The 16,516-nt window shown below is 41.0% G+C and overlaps 1 protein-coding gene across 1 annotated transcript in view; it reads right to left on the reverse strand.

The window, feature by feature from the left end:
• Positions 1 to 1,934: 1,934 nt before the first annotated feature.
• The window catches only part of yaf2 (YY1 associated factor 2), a 16,116-nt gene continuing 1,534 nt past the window's right edge, over positions 1,935 to 16,516 (reverse strand). The window contains exons 3-4 of the mRNA XM_080887832.1: positions 3,949 to 4,104; positions 1,935 to 3,700 (exon numbers count right to left, since the gene is read on the reverse strand). Coding sequence (XP_080743958.1) covers positions 3,448 to 3,700; positions 3,949 to 4,104 — 409 coding nt within the window. The 3' untranslated portion in view covers positions 1,935 to 3,447. The remainder of the gene's footprint in view (positions 3,701 to 3,948; positions 4,105 to 16,516) is intronic.

Raw genomic sequence — 16,516 nt, forward strand, 5'->3', positions numbered from 1 at the left:
CTGACAACCCTGAATTTCAATTGCATTTTCATTAAGGGACATAAAAGGTCACTTATCTGATGTATATAACAACATCAGAGCTGCTGGTTGTTTAATATTTAAGTCTTGATTTGAATTTTCAAATTAAAAGTGCAGGACTACAATATTGAGTGCTAAGGCAAGCCCCAACATGCCTTTGCCTGCATGCAACAAAGTGACAAATGAGAGCTGTGTACACAAGAAAGCAGCTTTGTGTGTTTGAATTTTGTAATTTTCTTATTCAGACATGTAATAAACAAGTTCACACATTTTAAAACAAATGAGCATGGCAACAAAAAAAAAAAAAAAAAAAAATCAAAAAACTATATCAATAAGTGACACTAACACATTTAAAGTGTTCCATTGTTGCCACAAGGAGCAAATGTTCATCAGAGCAGCTCTCCCCGGGCTCACACGCCTAGTCCCAGCTAGAGTAGCGAACCTAAGAGGAGACACTCCCGACACACTGAAACAAATACTAACAAACTAAGAGACATAACCTTTCCCACAATATACCAAGACCTTAGTATCATCATGCCATGACAGTTCTCAGAATGCGCTCTAAAATAGTGAGTAAAAATCTCAACAATAACACTGGTATGATGGATAATACAACCACATCAAAACATTGTAGTACAATAGTTTAGAAATATCTATTTCATCTGTTTAATTATTCTACATGTTTTATAAGTTATTGTGTGTAGTTAGGTTGATCTATAGTTGTTCTGCTGGGAGTTTTGAATACTCTAAAGCTCTGCCTTTTTTTCCCCCTCTTTTCTTTTTTTTCCTTTTTTGCTACGTCAGTTAAATAAAGTCCATCACACTGCAAGACATCACTCATACAGCTTGTAAAAGTGCAAGTCCACAACTCATTTTCCCCCATTGTACAAGCACAACGCTGCATCCAAAGGGTAGCTGCGGAGCAACATCAGCATCCTCTGGTTCTCCACTGGGATGCTGAACAGCACGTGAGTGAGCAAACTGCGCTTCCTGAGACTCGTATACATCTACTCGCGAGTGTCCGACTGCGGGGAAGAGCGTCGGGCTTAAGTGTGGAGGTGAAGGAGAAGCTGAAGCAGAGATTAACAGGCGAACACAGGTGTCACTTACAGCTTTACCATCTACTGTGTTTAGCTGACAATGTCCCAGTGACACACAGGATCAACCTGGTTTGGAACAGATCTTAAAGAAAATAAAAGCACAGCAAATAAAAGCTTCAAACTGACGATGTGCATCTTGTAAGGCAGCATGCTGAGTGTACATCGGTCTGTGGGTTCATGTGATCGGCGTGATCCAAAAGGAAGTCAGTGACTCGGGACAGGATTTGTTTACTTTATGTAGCCACGATGTGGAAAAAAACAAAAAAAAACAAAAAAAAAACAGCAAAGATTCACGCCGACTTTAATCTGGAAGAAGCCTGCGTAATTCTACATGCTGCATTAAGTGATTTTTTTAATAGCTAGAGGGCAAAAATATATCAACTCAATGAATCAGAGCACAGATTCTATTGATTTTAGCTCTGTCAGTAGTTTATTCATCTTGCAGATGTATACTAAGCAGCGAAGGCCTTTCCTTGGATTGGTAAATTTGAGCAACAAGAGTCCAATTTTTATTCGTCTCATAGCCCAGATATGGTCTGCTGCTACCAATCACTGTGACAATAGGTGGTTGGTGTAGGCATCATTTATGTAAAGGTCATAAAAATACAAACATAAAAGCTATATGATGTTGCAGAACTGATAAATATCTGTAGTCAGTTTTCCACATGAAAGTCTAGCTCACAATTGAACATGAGGTTGCTGTCTGGGCAGAATACATGATGCCTGCTGACTTGTGGTGAACTGACCCAAAAAAAATGACCTGCACTGTTCTTACACTGGGAGCAATAATACATAACATGGATTTTGTAACAAGGTAACATAGAACAAAATTGGCAGCTGGGGTACATGTATGCTAAAATTACTTAGTAGTGTGTTTATATATAAAAAGATCACTTAATACAAGTTCAGGCTTGTGGTAGCTACTGCCTGAATTGAATGACACAAAGACCAGCTGATTGCATTTGAAAGTTAGTGAAGGGTGACTAATTAAAGGACAAAGAAAGCCATAATAAACTTTTTTTTATGATCACATGTCTAGAACAGCTTCAGTACACCTGGGCAGAATTCTCCAAGGTATTTGCTCCCTTGGTTATTTGAAAATGGTGAAATCTCCTATATACATGTTCAGAAAATTTCAGGCATGGTGATTGTGAAGGTCACAGAATATGATTCTGATCATTTTCATAACAAATTAATTCAGTGCTCTACAATGGAGGCACTCATGCCAGAAGAGTACGCTCCCATCAGAGAAATGGTTCATCACAAGATAAAGGTGACATCTTTGCACTTGTTCTCCCTGACCTTTTCTTCTAATCAGACAACTGCACCCAAACCATGTCAGCCAGATGTAACAGAGCCAACACTGTCCTCGCTGTAACCGTCAGTGGGACAGATTCGATTCTATTCTATTGCTGACTGTGGCACAAACTTAAAGACAGGATTTTCCTTCATACTGTGTCTTCCTGCCAGGGGATATAACGGACTTTCAGTAACCAATGGGCTTCAATCACTATGCAAAAACAACAAAAACAACAAAAAAACAACAAAAAGTGGCAGAGGGAGTGCCACCACTGTGCTGTGTTTAAAAAAGAAAATCATTACAGCAGAGGCAGTCTAACAGGGGAAGCTTAAGAGTATCAAGATCAGGTTAAAGGTTCAGTGTGGGGACACTGATGTTCGGGTTTATAACAGGTAGGTAATGAATTCAGGCAGAGGCAGAATATTCCACACGGGGAAAGAAAAAGTCCCTCTGCCATCCACTGATGTTGATGATGATTATGAAGATGAAAGCAAGGACAGGGATCCACATTTCATAGGGAAAAAAGACAAATCATGGAGGTTAGGTGCACGTGGAGGAAAACCTAAAGCATGAGGATCCAGCACTCTATCCAAAACTTTGTTTCTCCTGTCAGTTCTGAAGAAGTTCCTCATCAGTCTGTGAGTAAATATTCCAGGAGCAAGCTTTTAGACAGTGTGCTGCTTACTTACAACTACACAAAAAATAATTCCAACCTACCAAGTAGACTACTAAAACCCTTCCAAGATTTAGCAAAAGTCGTATTGCTTTCTAAATGCACAATTCCACTGCTGTAGAAAATCCGCTAACTGATCAAACTCGCCAAATCTGATGTGTCCTTGCAGCAAAAAAATTTCTAATAAAAACAAAAAATTTTAAAGAAAAAAAAAAACAAACAGGAGAAAAAGAAAAGTTTTATTCATTATCGTGCAGCTCTAATGTAGAGGCAGGATACTCCTCTAGTGACTTGTGGACTTGCAGATGAGACGTTGATGGAGGCGGGGTGGAGGGAAAGGTTTCAAGGAGGCTGACTCAGTGAGACTCTCCGTTGACCGAGCTCCCCTCTCCTCTGGGTGAGGAAGAGCGGGAAAGGCCCTTCTCTGTGTTTTCTGAGCTAGAGCCGTTCTGGCTGTGGTGGTCGGCCGATGACACGGAGCTGGAGGAAGTGGCCGAGGTGGCTGAGGGCTTGGCCTTCTCCTTAAAGTCCGTTATGATGACTGTCAGGTCCCCAACCGTCACCTCCAAGTGCTGGGCGCTGCTGCGATCGATGTTTTTTAGTCTTGGCCTGATGAGTGAGTGGAAAAGACCATTAAGCATACAAGGCTATTTTTAAAAATCCTGCATAAAGAGAGTCTTCCTGGTGCTGCTTTGAAATATACTCCTGGTGTCTCACACTTCCCACTTCCTGAAATTCTTTATGAAACATGACAGCCTAACTCCAGGTGGCAACATAAACAGTTTTTGCACTTTTCCATGTTTATTCATGAATCCCTCTAATATCTGACTCTGCCAACCTGGCATCAGCTCGCTTACCTCATCTTCTTGTGGCTGTTCTTCTTAAGCGGCGGCTCTCTGTCGCTCTTCTCCTTCTCGACTCTCTCCTTCTTTTCCTTTTTGGGCTGTGAGGGCAGCACAAACTGCTGCGTTACCTGCTGCTGAGAAACTAGCTGGGATACGGGACGTGGCTTCCTGATCCAGGAGGGAGGAGTGTCGAAAAGGGGATGAAGGGAAAAAGACGGAGAGGGAGAGACAAAGGGAGAGACGGAGAGAGGCAGATTAATGAGAGGGAAAAGCACAATGAACACATGGCTTTGTGCTAGCCTACCACTATAATCAAGAGCCAATGATCACTGCCAGTGCTGGTTAGGATGGTGCTGCTCAAGTGCTCTTAACACTGGCAACACACGCTGAGTGCATTTAAAATAAAACCCAGAGTTCAGCCATCTGTGAGATGTGGAGTGTACCTGTGCAGGCTTGTTTTTAGCACTCACAAGACAAGATCAGTTGTGGTAAATACACAGGTGCAGTAGGAATTAGAAGTGTGCAAAACATACTGAATATAAAATATTTAGCAGATTAATCATCTGCGGAAATAATAGTTAGGCTTACTTTTGAATGTCACTGCAACTAACTGACTACAACATGGTAAATGGTCAGTATTTGTATAGCGCTTTACTTAGTCCCTAAGGATCCCAAAGCGCTTTACACTACATTCAGTCATCCACCCATTCACACACTGGTGATGGCAAGCTACATTGTAGCCACAGCTACAATGTAAAATCCTGCTTTGATATTAATAGGTGTGTTCGCCACACATTCTTTACTCAGGTAGGCGTCTGTAAGACAGAATGACACCATCCATGATCCCCCCGCTCTTATGTTGAACATGCAGTCATTGTTAACCAGTAATCGCTTTAAATGCTTTATGTACACTGCAGTGATGATACTTGTCTGTGCACGGCATTAGCTGCGATGATGTGAATACGCCCTCCATGTCTGCTCGAGTACAATTATGCTTTTCATTGTGGCCTTTCAAGAACTGGGCACCATTTTTTGGGACTTAAAATAGAATAACTTAACTGTAGTTTGTTCTCGATGCAAAGCAAGTGCCGAGTTGTTGATGTGAGGGGATGTTCCTGAGAAGCATGGATAATATACCTTCACACACAGGTTCCACAAATCGCTGAAGACAGAGCCAATGTGATATTAAATGGTCCTCCTCACATTCATACCTCCATCTTTCATGAGGGTGTAATGTCTCAGAAATAATGTATTATGCAACTGGTTGGCTACAGGAGCATGCATTAGGACTGTGATCGTATTTCTGAGCAGGACTCTGTATGTGTGTGTATTTTGGAGCTTGCCAAGAGCCCTAGCCTGAGAGGGAAGTGTGCTGAAAAGGCCATCTGTTGGGGCGGTCTACACATCTAGTGCCTTTATTAATTGCATGCACACACAAATGAATTACACACAGTATGAATGCATGCATGTCCATATACTACACTGCATGTTGTATAGAAAACAAAAGCGATTCTAGAAGAAAATGTATGTTTGCTTTTATATACAGTGCAACAGCATCCAGTGATGTACATTAAAGCATAGCATGTATAATTATATTTTTAACATTAAACCCTAAGCAGAACAATAGCTACAGATTGGTAGCATGTAATATTTGTCGTAATGACTGATGCTGGCTTATTGGACTATATGATGTCAAGTGTGTCAGTAGTTGAGGTTTCATTTATTCAATTTTGCACAGGTTAATTGTGTCACAAAGAGCTTAAAAAAAAGCTCCAGTTACTGTTTCATTTGAAGATATTTTGTTGTATCTATGAATGCTTCTGAAATAAAGTAGATTTGGTAGAATTTATCATGAGTCACAATGATTAGCTCCGGTGGCTGTGTCAGAGCCAGCACGTGATGTTGCCTGTAGCATTTCAGGGGTGACTTGTCAGTGCTGCTGCTCCCCTGCATTGCTGTGGGCCGTTTCATCACCTTCACAGCATTCACCTACAGGCTCCAGAGGGTATTTACTTATTGCTCTCCGATTCTATATGTCACAGATTTGTTTTTAGTAGCATTGGAAAGTTGAAAATGCTGATTACCTTATGGTATTTTTCTCATGTGGACGAACCTGTGCCTTATTACATTTAAGATGTGCTGCAATTACAAAATATTAGCTTCATGAAATTTCATTTTAAAAAAAGAAAAGAAAAACAAAGAATTCCATTAGAACTTCTAATACAACTTTACGGTGTCTTTCAAGTGTATGACACCTGATCCCAGATTAGTATGACCACTGTGACTTGTTGTGCAGAAAATAGTTGCACATTTTTTCCAAAGTGAGCCCTGGTGGCCCATTTAGCCTCAGTTAAAGGTTTTTCTACCTCAAATTCCACATGGATATACATACACAGAAGCTCCTGTCTTTTTCTGAGGGCAAAGATGTTGTTGAGCAATTCTGGGATGACCTAAATTGGGGCCAAGCTTCAAAGACTCTCTCCCACAGACATTTTTTTTTAAACTTAGCTTTCACTGCCTTCACATAACTTGCAGTGATGCTAGCAAGTCTAAAGTAAAATGCAAATGGGTCTCTTGGCCTACATAACTGTCTAATAGGGAGGAGATGTAGAGATTCTCTAATATGTCTGTCTTGTCAGCAAGATGCTGCAGAAGTGCTGACTCCTTTTTAAATAAAGACAAAGGCCTCTCAGAGTCCTCTGTTCCTAGTTCGAGTAATTTGCTGCTCTCCTTGACATCTTTTTGTTTAATAGTCCTACAGCAACTAAACAGCATCTGGTGGTCTGAATGTACAAACATACACACAAAACAGCAACGGTCACAAAAGGATCAGCTGTCCCGCCCTCAGGACAAACGTTATCAGCTTCCAGAACTAAAAACTCATCTGGCTGCGTCATTCATAATATCCTTAGGCTTTTGTTTGATGAATTTAGTTTAGAACGTCATTGTGCACTTTGTGTGATTTACTGTATGCAAGTAATTAATTCCTCCTCTCATTAATGCAGTGAGTGAGTGATGGTTTTGCTTGAAATGTAATCTCCCCTCAGCCTAAAATGTTTTAGATTGAAAGCCTGGATGTGCCAGAGAGCAAGTGAGGCCACGTCTAAATACATACAGCCAACCTCCCTCCATGTATTACAGTGGAGTTGATTCTCACTAATAGAACCAGCTCAATAACCAGGAGGTGAAAGAGGAGATAGACAACCCAATATTATGGGGAGGCAAAGCGGCAGGTCTAAACAGAGCTGCCTCTGTTAACCCAATCAAATGGTGTTTATCTCTGCACTTAGGCCCTCACTGCTAGCCTCCCTTTGGGCACCGAGTGTGGGTTTGTGTATGTGTGTGTATTGATTCCAAAATAATTTCTGTCCCGAACGTAACGGTCTATTCTTTCAGACATTAATACTGCGTGTTGGAACCTCTGTTCCTGTCGATATCTGCTTCACTCATTCTGCTACAGCTAATGGAGTCCCACAATGGGAAATTAGGACATTACAGGGGGAGGCTTAAACATAGCAAATTGTATTTCCTTCAAAGAGGAGAGTACAGCAAACACACAAAGCCTTGGTTTCAATTCACAGAAAGTGATCAGCCAGTTTATTGTTACATTTATTATCTTTGCCTTCACTTGTTCTTTTTCACAGATTCTTCTTCTGCAATGTTTTATTTGTAGAACATGAGTGCAACACTATGTTAAACAAATGACCAATAGGGGGTCAACTTGAACTAATACTATTACTAATAACTAATAATAATATTTTATACTCAGATAAGCAATGATTAAAAACAGTTCCAAACCTAATTTGTTCCTACTTTACTGGTTGGTACTTATTAGCATGTATGTGGGATTCACAATTAAAATTTATAGACATAGCCTTCTAACCTAGCTTTCTAAGGCCTCGGTCATCCTGTCCTATAGTGGGCTAGAGTCAGCAACCCCCTGGCAAGTGCTGGTTGCTAAGGAAAATGTATATTCCACAACTAGTTAACGAGTGGCTGCTGACTGACACTGGGTGAAAACAGATTACTGTGGTATGCAAACACTGAAACTTGAAAAAGCGCATCACAAAACAGAAATGTGTAACATTAATTTGCCTTCGAGGAATAACTTGGTCATTACTATTGCAACCAACATGCTTCAAAAGGCACAAGTTTTCCCTTAAAGGTTCCCGTTTCCAGTTTGCATTGCACTTTACTGGGTAAGTAGTTGGCGAGTGTTTGCAGACAAGTCGGCATCTTCGATACAAACTATGGAAAACCGTGGCAACCTGCTAACAACCGAAGCAATCACAACGAGGTCTTTGTAACCAATTTCAAAACCTAAAGAAACCACTTGCCAAACGGTCCCATAATACACACTTTTCTCTAGTGATAGTTTCCAGGGGGGTCACTGACTGGTTTCCAAGCCTGTGTGACTGGAGCTTTAGTAATCGATTTAACACCGGCTAGGAGCAATGTCCAACAACACTCACAAGTAGTCCAGGAATACACATTTTTCCCCTCACGACTGGTGACTGACAGATGGTTCCTAAGCGGTCTCTACGTCTGTGTGACTAAGGCCTTATTCAATCACAGCCAGGAAAGTCTGAAACTTCAAGAAGCCAAGTTTCCTTGAGAAAGACTTTGAATCTTCCAGTTAACAAAATCATTCTTTTGACAGCCAAGAAGGCTAGTCCTGCCATCTTTATGTCCTTTTTCAGTGTAACTGTGCAGTCTTTACTAACACTAACACAATAACAACAACAGGACAAAAGAGAGAGAGATGTATAGTCATCCATTCTGTAAGTCGATAAAACATTTCTGGGCAAAAGGACTTGACTTCACGGCGATGTCACAGCACACAATCCACAACAATGCCAGCACAGATCTGAAAAGCTTTTTTTTTTGTAAGGGTAACACAAGTTCTAACTTTTTCAACTCGTTAAGGCGGTTTTAAAAGAAAAAAAGAAAGAAATATCTGCAGATGAATGTACTGTATTGTAGTTTATGTTGTTGTGTTTCTTGTTGATACAGCTGTTCTTTTTCTTTTTTGGCCTCTCTTGTGTGAAACAAAATAAACACAAACCTCGCTCTCAATCTCACAACCTTAAAGTTTAATCGTGAACTGGAGGCAAAGTTAGTTTATTCTGCAGAAACTGAGCTGAAAAACAAAAATGTTGCCACTGATCCCTTATGCTTACTTCAGTGACAGGGGAACTCTAGCTGACCCTTTTCCAAATATGTCGCGCGCGCGCGCGCACACACACACACACACACACACACACACACACACACACACACACACCATCTATCGTGTTCACACTCCTCTATCCTCTCACTTTTTTTCCCCTCCCTCCTCCTGATGCACTCGGTGACCTCCCACTCGTTCACTGCTGCCCTGGGCTTAAGAAAATATCACACAAGGATTCAAAAATGGGAGAAAAACTCTGATGTCAGCAAGTCATAAGCTGGCATAATTTTTTCTAATTAACTTCTATTTTCTGCCACAATGGACAACTGGGTTATCACCAGTACTGCTGAAACAACATGGATAGTGTTTAAGAGCACTAATCATTTAACACATCTTAGCAGAACAAAGGCAACGATTGGTATTAAACTCCTTCACACAGAATCACCTTTAACAGTTTTGAATAACTACTCGTTTCTTGTTTGCTGGAACTCAAACTGTATATGGTAAATGGCCTGCATTTGTATAGTGCTTTTCTAGTCCATAGGACCCCAAAGCACTTTACACTACATTCAGTCATTCACCCATTCACACACACATTCACACATGTATATGGCCCCAGGTGGTTTCATGTGATTAAATGTGACCTCAGTGGAATGCACATCGTACCACAGAGTTGCTACACTGAGAGAACAATGAAACGGCAACATTTCATAAGCAGGGCTGTGCCGTATCATGCCATCTGCAATAATACCAATATAAATTTTTTATGCGATATAAAATAATATCACAATATCATTGCTATAGCAACATGCCTTTACGTTCCCAACACATAACAGTGAGAGAAACCCAGACATGTCTGAGAGGAAGAGTGGTGTGTCAACCTCTGATGGTGATTTAGTAACTAATAGGGTTGCCACAACCGATTATTTTGATAGTCGACTAGGCGGCGATTATTTTTGTGATTAGTCGACTAATCAGATCATGCATCCATTTAACGTAAAACATACCGCTTATTGCACCAGCATGCATCTGCTCTTATATAACAATCATTAGCTTACAGCTTTAAGTGTTTAAGGTATGTGCTAACTAAAAATAAAGACAAGATGATAGTTTATTAAATTTTAATGAAATTTGCAGATTGTTTCGGTGAAGTTTAATAAACTCCTTGCTATCTAAAATATAACAGGACACCGGAGTAAATTCTGGAGCATCTCACACTTCTGATGATCAGCTGTCTGCTTGATGTTTATTCAGCTGTGTAAAAACTATAACTTTAATCTCAGCCAAACCGATTTACTCAGGAACAAATAAAATACTAAAAAAAAGCCAAACTATAACATTTTTAAGTTATCTAAGTGACTTATATATCATGTTTAACCTGAGTAGCGAAAGACGGTGGTGGGTTTGAAAGCGATTTGCTGGGAGTCCGGTGTTCTCACCGGCTCTAGTTAGCCTAGCCCCCAGCTAGCTATCGAGCTAGTGGGTAACAAGACGCCTCTGAAAACGTCGGAGCGCTTTTGAAAATATATGGTGTCTTGATAAACTGAGCAGATATTTGAAGTTTACACAGTTACATTCTAGCCTGAAAATATGTAAAACGTTTATTTTGTGACCCAGAAAGAAACTAACCAGCTGCCGCCATTGTTGGAAACTGAGCAGGGCCACGATGGGCTGCGCTATGAATTCTGGGACACAGTTTCTTCTTCTTTGGTGTTTAACGGCAACTGGCATCCTTGTACATGCAGTGCTGCTATCTTCTGTTTCAGTCCGTTATTGCACTCTTAAATCCTACTACTTATTCCTGCGTCTTTTGGGTTCTTACAAAGCTTCAAACGACGCGTCGACTATTAAATTAGTCGTCGACGATTTTGATAGTCGACATAACCGTGACTAGTCGACTAATCGTGGCAGCCCTAGTAACTAAGAGTGATACTTTAACAACCTCCAACAAAGCACAAGACTTTGTAAATCTATACAGAAAAAAATGTTCTTGTTTTGCCACTTGAGGCGACCTGAGGCTTCGTAGCCTGGTTGTGTAGTTCAACCAGGCTACGAAGGAGGAAATACTAGCAGCTGGTGATGCGCGACCCAAAAGTAAGCAAATGATTCAACCAAGCATCACTAACTGCATTCACTATCAGCACTCCATATGACAGGAAGAGCAAACGGTAGATGGAAATTATTAATGTGGTTAGATGGTATATGGCAAAGCAGGGCTTTAAGCAGCTGGTTAAAAAGCTCAACTAGAGATACAAAATCCCAGATTGAAAAATATTTTCTGTTTTATTATATGACAATATTAGCAAGCTCCTTACAAGTTACAAGGTTAAGCTACTTTGTTATTACTTGTATGCTTACATTTGGTATGCTGTGGCAGTTGATATAATGCCGTGCTTTTGCACTATAATTCTCCTGGGATGTTGTTTCAGTATTTCGAATTAAGAAGTCTGTCATCAATAACAGTAGCTCGCTGCAAAACAGCTTCATTTTTGTTGCACTAATAAATTCTGCTGCCTGCAAGTATTGATAAAATGTTCAGAATATTTTTTTTCTATATCGTTGAAAATGTTGTTATTGCAAGTTTTCTTGAAATATAACCCTACTCAACCCAACGGTTGGCAGATATGGAGTAAACAATTATTTCACTTGTAGATTAATCTGTGGATTCTTTTTGATTAACAGTGCCTGAAAGTACAGCAATGGTGAAAAATGTCTGCGAAAAATATTATAATATTCTTTGAATCTCTGACAAGTCCAAAAATATTTTTTCATTATATAAATAAAGAAACACGATCAAGGGAACTGCTGAGGCTCTAAACTAAAAACTTGGTTCCAGCTTTGTGACGATGTATTTTAAGTTATTGCTAGTATCGTTTCGGGAACTTATCTATCAATATGCGTTCCAAAAATATCCCTGTCGACTATTGATCTAAATCCTATCAGAGTCCAGTATCCTAAATATCAATTGGAAGTGGAAGTGTCAAACACTCAGTGGTTCGGGCTATTTGTATTATCGCCATACATCATAAGCTAGGGATGTGTGCGACTATACAACCAAGCAACCAAAGCAATGTATAACCAGAATGTAAAAAAACAAGAAAAGTCCTGCGCATTTCAGAAAAATTTGAAACGTGATTTGATTAATGACAAACATGACTAATAACTGTTTCATATAACTCTTAAAATACACATGCAATATATGTTAGGCCAATGTTAGCTTTATCCATTTCAAGCACTCAGTTTTAAATGTTTTGCGAAGGGTTTCTGTATGTTAGACGACTTGACCAGTCTAATTTTTTCTCTCATTTAAATGACTGGTAAATTAATCACCAGGTACATAACTAGTATATGCAAACCATCAGCAGAGCACATGTGCCATCACTTTTTAGTGGCTATGCAGTGCATGTTCAGCCTATGGCAGAGTGAGTCACAAGCAAAACAAGGCGTCGAGCTTGTGTTTCAGGATTGTGCTCTATATAGATTTGTTTTGTTAAAATATTGAACTTCTAATGAGTGGCTCCCAAAACACAGTACAGAATTCTGCAGATGTTTGGACCGCATGCTGTCATTTATCGGGTACACAATGTGATGAGCAAACAGCCAACAGGACAGCTGATGGACTGCAAATAAGCATCAGAGCGTGCTCCTATAAACAACTTTCATCTCGCTGTTCTGTGATGATTGTGAGATCATTGTCATATAGCTTATTTTATGCCCTGTTGAACACTCAATCCAGGTGTAGGTGTGTGTTTGTTTCAAATTTTCTATCAGCAGGTTGTATGTTGCTCCTGGGAGCTCCTCCAAACCTGATGATTAATGTCTTTCCCTGCCAGTACATGCTACCACTGTGTGTGTGTTCGTGTGTGTGGAACAGAGAGGGAGACAGATGGCCCTCCACGTCCTGTGGTTTATGACACCTTCTCCAGCCTGCTAGCCACACTACGCTACATTGTCCTCTCACACAAACGCCTGCCTGCACAAACACACAGAGCAGTATGTCATGCATCAGTGTCACCGCAGTAATTACAGGCTTATCACGTAGCCATAATCTTGAGCCACAATGACGTGATAACAGCCAGCTTCATTGTCCGTGGTGTGCACTCGGTGTTTGTATGCTATGTAAGCACTAATACCAGTAACCCACACAGCTGAGCCAACTGTGTCACTTATTAGAGGAAGTAATCATTCAAATGGGATTACAAGACATTGATTGTTGCTATATAGTGTTTCATACGCCAAGTTAAAAATTCAATTTACAGCCAGTCATCATAGTTGTATGAATACCAGCTCATAAAGCTGTGCTCATCTGTTGATGCCTGTTCTAATGATCTCATCTGACTTAGTCACTTGTGATCCAACGGCTATTCTGAACTCAAAGGATGCACACAACCAAAAATACCTGGATGCATTTCGTAACATTTTCCTGGGATGACTCAGTGTTACGGATCAAAGGAAAACAATGAAAGCAAACCCTGAAACCATTTCATTCTTAGCACTTAACTGCAATGGAAACACATGACTCGAGTGTGTTGCTCTTTGCTAGTTACACAGTTTGTCTGTTTATACAGAGAAATGCAATATAGCAAAAAGGGTTGTCCTCACTGTTTGTCTATAAAGTCTGTAAAAAAGCCATATTGTATGTATACTTAAAACTAGTCATATCGAGAGCTGGATTTTCACAGTGAGTGAATCAGCCACATTCGAGCCAAATGCACATTTTGAGCTCAGTGTTTAGTAATGTGGACTGCACATAAACTGTGAGTGTGAGCTTTTGTGGGGGGGGGTTGATAAAACAACATCTAAAAACACACAAAACACAGTCAAATGCTGACAGGCTCCCAACCAGCCAGAATGGTTTGCACTTGTTTAGGTGGAGCAGGCAAAACCCTGCACATCAGTCATTCTGTCACCGACAGACGCCCCAGGTTAAGTTCAATGCCTCGGAAGACACAGAAAGGGGGAGACACAACGGCAGTCGCCAAGAGAAAGAGGAGATAAGCATAGGGAGAGGGTGAACACAAAAAGGAGCTAACTAATAGGAAGCATGATCGAAGTGGCTGTCATAAATAGAGAAATATGTAGAAATATAATGCTGCCAAACAGGCTCCTGAACATGGAGCATTTCCCCAGCAGCTCTGATTTGTTGGAGCTCTGCTCATTGAACAGATGCAGGTGTGGATGTGAGGGAAGGTCACACACTGCTCTATTACACCCAGCTGAAATTGGCTAAGGACGATGTTTCGGTTAAACAGCTGTCTTTCAGCACCACTTCACATGACATTTTAAGACTTTTATTCCAAACAGCAGCAAGGAAAATTACAGCTGAAACAAATCTTAGCTTTCACTGCATTCCTCAAGGATTAGGATAATACAGGACAAGTCATGACAGACACGATGTGAGACCCTAAAATGCCTTGCTCAGGGACCATGCAGGAATCAAATCTGTGATCTTGTACTACATTATCAAACAGTCTATTTTCTACTAATGCTGTGCCAAACCTGGTGCTTTCTATGAGAGCCAATACACAGTATTACTAGCAGAAGTTGGGTTACATCTGCCAAACATTGGTAAATTTGTTACAGCAGCCCCTCCCCACAAGCACTGACAACTTTGGGAGAAGCAATTTTGTGGTGCTGTGATTCTAAATTGGGCAATGGCACTGCACAGGTGAAAAAGGGGTGTAAGACACTTCGATCGATCAGGCTTGTTTTCAAAGTGTGGGACTCAGTCAAAAGAGTTTTGGGAAGATAAAATGGTTCTCTGAAGTACAGTAATGAGATTGCATGATACGTTGTGATCCCAAAGCTCTCCAAGTCTGCCCTAATTAAACGTTGTAAGCTCGCAGCTTGTCGTAAAGAGCAACACACTGTATTTTTCCACATTAATCAGCGCAAATGACTCCATCATGTTTTGAGCGAGCGTGCACTTTCTCTTGTGCTTTACAAAAACGCAGGCCCTACTTTTTGTTCCTCCAAATTTCACTTCCTCCTCGCAGTACGGGTTTTTGAGCTGCCGACAGAATTAAAAGAACGTCAGCCAGTTCCCACTTTGTCAAAGTGTCTCGCTCTTCCATTTACTCGACCTCCTCCGATAAGCGAGACCAATTCTGCTGATGTATCCCTGTCTGCAGTCTCAAACTCACAGCCTCAACAACGTGCTTTCAATCAGCCCCGCTGGCTTTGGGCCCCTGCAGTAGATCATCTCTCCACATCACAGGGATTGAGGCGGCAAGATCTGCTAAAGCTTGCCTTCATAAAACATTTATTTTACCTCTTGACGGCAACACGCAAACACTCCTCAGCCTAAATTATTTCCACCTCGTCCTAAAACATTCTCTTTTTGTACCAGTCACTGCCTCGACTCCTTGCCAAAAACCACACAAATCCAGTTGAGCAAAGTGCCATTTTATGTGTTAGGTTACTGCCAGGCTGATTTAAGCCATCCCCACAGAACTCACATTGGCTGTGTCCTTCAGGCTGCAGGACACTTCCTCTAACCACTGGACACTCCACGCCTCTGCTGAGCATTAATTCATTTACTCCACAGCAATAGCTCAGTCATGCTTGTTTAGCAACCAGCAAGGGAATTTGCTGTGCCCCGCATTCATATTCTGCGTGTTGTTTGCCCTTTAGCACCTTGGGTTTGCTCGCCGAGAAATCCACTTGTCTGTTGTGTTTGGTCATTAACAGCTGCGACCACCTGTGTGGCCATTTTGCTGCAGCATTAGCCCATGTTTGGCTCACATGCACGTGTGTGGCGGGTACATGACCGCACTAATGCTACTACAACATCTGCGTAGCACTGCAGTTGGGAAGACAGAAGGTTATTAACATTAAATAAGACCTTCTCACGGACATTTTCTAAATTTGTCGCCTGGGTATCAGGGGTGCAAGTGAGGAATTCTCGCTCTTGTGTCCTTGCCAACTTTGGAAAAAAAAAAAAAGTCCAGATGGGGAAGACAAAGGACGCTTTTGGTGACATGAGGAATCAGACAGGTTCTTGGCAAAGCTGCAAACACACCAATCTCAATGGAGTGTCCTCTAAACAATCAACTCTCAGTAGCAATAAGCTGGACCCAATGATAACAGCATGTCTGCTCCTCATTCCCTCTGTGAGCAGCAGCTCTGCACTTTGACTGCATGTTTATGGGTGTGCATTTGCGAACAAATATGTATGCGGTCATGAGTACAATTTGCATGTTGAGTGCATCTGTACTCAGCGTGTGTGTGTGTGTGTCTCTGATGACAGCAGGCTGATTAAGCTGTTGCATAGTAATGAGCTATGGCTGTCTGTCTGGCAGCTGCTCTGACAACCTCTTTTCACAACTAGCACTCCCACACACACACACACACACACACACAGAAAAAGACAGAGAAATAAACGCGGGCATTTCAGTAACACACAGAAGA

Source organism: Rhamphochromis sp. 'chilingali' (assembly GCF_963969265.1).
Source record: "Rhamphochromis sp. 'chilingali' genome assembly, chromosome: 7".
In the NCBI taxonomy this organism is placed as follows: Eukaryota; Metazoa; Chordata; class Actinopteri; order Cichliformes; family Cichlidae; genus Rhamphochromis; species Rhamphochromis sp. 'chilingali'.